This window comes from Aristolochia californica, unplaced genomic scaffold (genome assembly GCF_029961685.1).
Source record: "Aristolochia californica isolate CCGP_79_NKW_82.1479 unplaced genomic scaffold, dmAriCali1.0.hap1 SCAF_12, whole genome shotgun sequence".
NCBI classification, from domain to species: domain Eukaryota; kingdom Viridiplantae; phylum Streptophyta; class Magnoliopsida; order Piperales; family Aristolochiaceae; genus Aristolochia; species Aristolochia californica.
In genome coordinates, this window is record NW_027181793.1 from 21,363,209 (window position 1) to 21,367,759 (window position 4,551).

General features: G+C 40.9%; 1 protein-coding gene across 1 annotated transcript; it reads left to right on the plus strand.

The window, feature by feature from the left end:
* The first annotated feature begins 1,967 nt into the window (after positions 1 to 1,967).
* LOC137946703 (probable receptor-like protein kinase At5g20050) lies at positions 1,968 to 4,551 on the plus strand. The gene is made up of 4 exons (XM_068793019.1): positions 1,968 to 2,727; positions 2,804 to 2,875; positions 2,997 to 3,923; positions 3,968 to 4,551. The coding sequence occupies exons 1-4, from the start codon at positions 1,968 to 1,970 to the stop codon at positions 4,219 to 4,221; spliced, it is 2,013 nt and encodes a 670-aa protein (XP_068649120.1). The 3' UTR covers positions 4,222 to 4,551.

Below are 4,551 nucleotides of genomic sequence, written 5' to 3' on the forward strand. Positions count from 1 at the left end.
TTTGAACATGGTCTAGTGATTAGCAATAGTAGCAACACTATCGCTTTCAGCGTTATTGAATTAACAGGTTGGTCTAGGTAGGTAGCCTCCTTCAATGGCATTTCTCCAACTAAATTAAAGGGAGATGGAATCCTGGCTTGCCGTTTCTTTTCTTCAATACATGCAAAAGACTTTGGTTTTCTTGAGATGAAGTATCTAAGCTCAAGAAGCTTGTCAAAATGAACGTGGTCAAGATGCTTCATCCCCAAATTGTTTCACTTGTCCCTATAACCGCGTTCTTTTTTACATTAAAAGACAACAAATTGAAAGCTAAAACCTATTTTCCAATGAAATAATCACTGCAATTCAAAGGCAAGAAAAATTGTTAGAGAGGGAGGGGGAAAGAGACAAATTTAGTGTTTAATCAAAAGAGGCTCCACTCATATTAGCATCAATGGAATTAAAATGACACGTTAGAGAAAATCATAAGCACAAGATACCACTGGATGATTTCATGCCATCAGTAATATTGGGTCGATTCTTCAGTAATAGGTTCTAACCTGTTTTATTTCCCAACTATCACAGCATCTTCTTAAGGCTATTAACTGCACAATCTTGTTAAAGGAACAACAAATCTCCATCTAGTTCAACATTTTACTAAAGAAACATCATGGCAAAAGCCTTCGGTATGAGTTAGGTAATTCTTATTAGACATGTTACATGAGTTTGACTCATTTTGTTCATTAGTTACAATTTCTCCTCTTTTGATGGAAATGAGTTTTGAAAATCGATACGTGATGTTTTTCACAGTGAAGAAAAAGAAACTAGTTTAGCAAAGAAGTTTGTGTCTCTATCGATTGAACTATTGATAAACTAAACGACCCTTCTGGAAATTCATAGAATCCGACTATCGTGGATCATGGGCTTCCGTTTTTATGAACTTCATGCATGTCTAGCTAATAATTTTTTCATTTACCATGGAATTTCCAAGTAAAAGAGAAGAACTAAAATAATTTTTTTCATTTACCTTGGAATTTCCAAGTAAAAGAGAAGAACTAAATTCGTATCTTCTCGTATCTTATCTTCAGAAAGTGGACTAGACTTCGTCTCGTTGACTCATCTTCTACAACTGACACTAACGACCAGGTTGTCCACATCACAAGTAGCGTGCCAGTCAAGCTGTTAATGGGTTTTAGTGATTGATGATGACAACTTTCGATAAGATGTGAGGGAGGATCGTCAACACTTTTTAGACGAAGAAAAACTGCAGATATGAACAACACCGCGTTAGGATCAACTATGGATTGATCGTGCCGTGAAAGACCAACAACCAAATCATTTTTTCTCTCTTTGCATGACTTCTTTTTAAAGATAAGATGTTCTTCCATTCTTAATTTCTTTTCTTGCTAATTCAAGTTATAAATCATCTTCTTCAAAACTTGCGGCTCCACGGAAGCCTTCAATGTTAAATCTGCTAATGATTTTCTTAAGCTGCAAGACTTTGATGAAGGCGACAGGAATGATTTTTTTTCCCTTCATTTTGTTGAAAATACATGATCCAGCCTCCTCCATTGCTCTTTGTCACGATATTCCAACATTGAAGTCTTTACTAATTTATTGTTTCCCACCATTCCTGAGCATTTTGATGATCGAAGCAGATAACGTTACGATATTTTTATCGTATTCCGTCCTCTCCATCCTGGATTCATGGATTAGATTAATCAAACTTGACTCTGCTGCAGAAGAGAAGACTTAATTAATTGGAAGGGAAAACGAATTACCTGTCTTCTTCCTCGGTCATTCATTAGGTTTACCTCAGACACAATAGTAAATCTTTCAAGCTTATAAAACTGCGAGAGCTTGGTTTGAGGAAAAGAGGGCTAGGGTGATGCTTCTCAAGAACAAGATTGTTCTTCCTTCGCTTGCCTAAAATCTTCTTTCACTTCTTTGTAGAGGAGGTTGAAACCCAGCTGTGAATCACTACCACCATGGCGGTGGCTCGTTTCATCTTCTCTCTGGTCATACTTTCCCTCCGTTTCTTCTTCTCAGCGAGTCAGACGCAGGAAGTAATCAGCACAGACCCGGCATACTACTACAACACCTGTGGTACCTCCACTTGCGGCAACCTCTCCCTGCTTTACCCTTTTAATGTCCCAAGATTTTGTGGGCACCCTGACCTCAGAGTCACCTGTGCCAACAATGAGCATCTCGTCCTCGGCAGCAACAAGATCCCTACTGCAGAGCCCCACCGCATGGTGAGCAATTTCAGCATCGACTCAGCCGGTATCTCACTCTTCGTCGCTAGCGACGCTCTCTTTGGCTGTGGACCTGTCACGAGAAAGAGCTTCATAGGGGATCCCAACATTTTCTCCCTCTCCAGCGAGTACAAGTACGGCACCCACCTCAATTGTACCCAGAGACCAAGATCGGCGCCGCCGGGGAGTCTCCAGCCGAGCTCTTGCATGGGCTGCAACGGGACCACGACGGGTAACAACCTCTGTCTCTACACTTCATTAAGCATTAGCTACCCTGAGTGTGAGGACTTCTCCGTTATCACAACGGAGGACGTTAACGTGACTGCTATTAGAGATTTGAGAGACTACCTTAAGAGGGGTTTCAAGATCCGGTACACGACGTCGGCGGCTTGCCGGAGTTGCCAGACTACCGGAGGGAGGTGCGGTTCAAGTCCTAGTGGGGTTTTCATGTGCTTCTGCTCTTCAAGTGCTCATCGATTGAATTGCAGTGATGGTGAGTCTGTTTGTACTCAATTGGATCCTTGTATTGATTTTACTATTTGAACTCTGACATGGTCTTGGTTTATCAGGAGTGAATGAAGATCTGCGAACTTGGTTGCCAAGGGGTGGCAAATCCAAGCTTTCAAAAGGAGTTATTGCAGGTAAATCCAAACTCTCCGTCACCAATGATCCAGGAAAAAAGGGGAATTATTTTTTCCTTTGTTTACCTTCTATTTCCTGCAGAAACCTAATTTGACGATTTTCTCCCTTCACTGTGTGCAGCTATATCTGTTTCTGCAATTGTAGTTGTTCTGCTTGCAATTGCAACAGCAGTGATCATCTGTGTGATCCGGAGGAAAGCAGAAAGCAAAAAGGATGATGAAAGTGGTAGCAATGATAAGTTCAGTACAGAAACAGATTTCAAAGGCGTGGTTGATGGAATTTCACCAAGAAGATTCTCTTTCTCTCAAATAAAGAAATTCACCTCCAATTTCTCCACCAAGCTCGGAGAGGGAGGATTTGGGAGTGTCTACAAGGGATCCATTGAAGGAAGTGGAGCTGTCGCAGTTAAGCTCTTGAAGAGATTAAAGCAGAGTGAGAAACAATTCATGAATGAAGTTGCAACTGTAGGGAGAATTCACCATCACAATCTGGTGGGACTATTGGGTTATTGCGCCCAAGGCAAGAACAAAGCACTGGTTTACGAATTCATGGAGAGGGGTTCATTGGATAAATATATCTATGGTAAGGATCAGGAAGAACAACAAGAAGGGAAAGAAGAAAAGCTGGAACTCACCTCTCCACAAATTTATAATATAGCAATGGAGACTGCTAGGGGCATATTGTACTTACATGAGGGATGTAGAAGCAGAATTTTACATCTTGATATTAAGCCTCATAATGTTTTATTAAACTCAAACTTCTCTGCTAAAGTGGCAGATTTCGGATTAGCAAGAATGATCGACAAAGATCAAAGTCATGTGTCCTTAACACATGCTCAAGGGACACCAGGATATGCTGCCCCGGAGATGTGGACCAAGACTTATGGACCTATAACAGAAAAGTCTGATGTGTATAGTTATGGAATGCTTCTCTTAGAAATGGCAGGAAGAAGGAAGAATTATGATTTGGGTGAGGAGAATAATAGCAAGGTTTATTTTCCTGACTGGATCTTCAAGAAAGCAGAGAGAGGTGAGCTAAAAGTGAGAGGTTTCGTCGGCCAAGCAAGTCCAGTTGAGACAGAGGTAACGAAGGCACAGAAAGGAGAAGGAGAGGAGAAGAAGAGGAAGAAGAGATTCTGGAAAAGATGTCTTTGGTGGGGCTTTGGTGCGTTCAACACATCCCTGCAAACAGACCCACAATGAGTAAAGTGATTCAAATGCTTGAAGGAACTGTTGAGATTGGAATGCCTCCTCACCCATTTCCTCAGGAGTTCAATGAGGACGTCCCTACCAGTTACTATACTGCTACTAAGGCTTCAGTTATTCAGCCTATATTTGAAGGGTAACTACCCATATTTGAAGGATCACCAAGTCATCTACATTATCTGGCAGTGGAATCCTCTGCCACAAGTATGAATTTACACTTCTTACACTTTTTTCTAAAGTCCTCTGCCTCGTTTTACTTCTAAGTGTGCTGAAGGTGTGTGTCTTCTTCCTCTTTCAGTATTTATTTTCTTTATCATTCACCTCTACTCGAGAGCTTTATTCCATCTAATGTTTATTTTTTTTCTCTTTATTGGCTGTTTATTCGCATGCACAATTCCTCCATGTAAAAAGTCTTCCTTGTTAAAGAGGGCCATAGGCCAATTAGGACTCCTTTTTAGATCTTCTCTCTG

Bases quoted from the DNA above. Each gene is read 5' to 3' on its own strand.
- LOC137946703 (XM_068793019.1), top strand. From the start codon at position 1,968: ATGGCGGTGGCTCGTTTCATCTTCTCTCTGGTCATACTTTCCCTCCGT. The intron at 2,876-2,996 runs GTAAATCCAAAC...CACTGTGTGCAG, and splicing joins TTCAAAAGGAGTTATTGCAG to CTATATCTGTTTCTGCAATT. The intron at 3,924-3,967 runs GTTTCGTCGGCC...GAGGTAACGAAG, and splicing joins AGGTGAGCTAAAAGTGAGAG to GCACAGAAAGGAGAAGGAGA.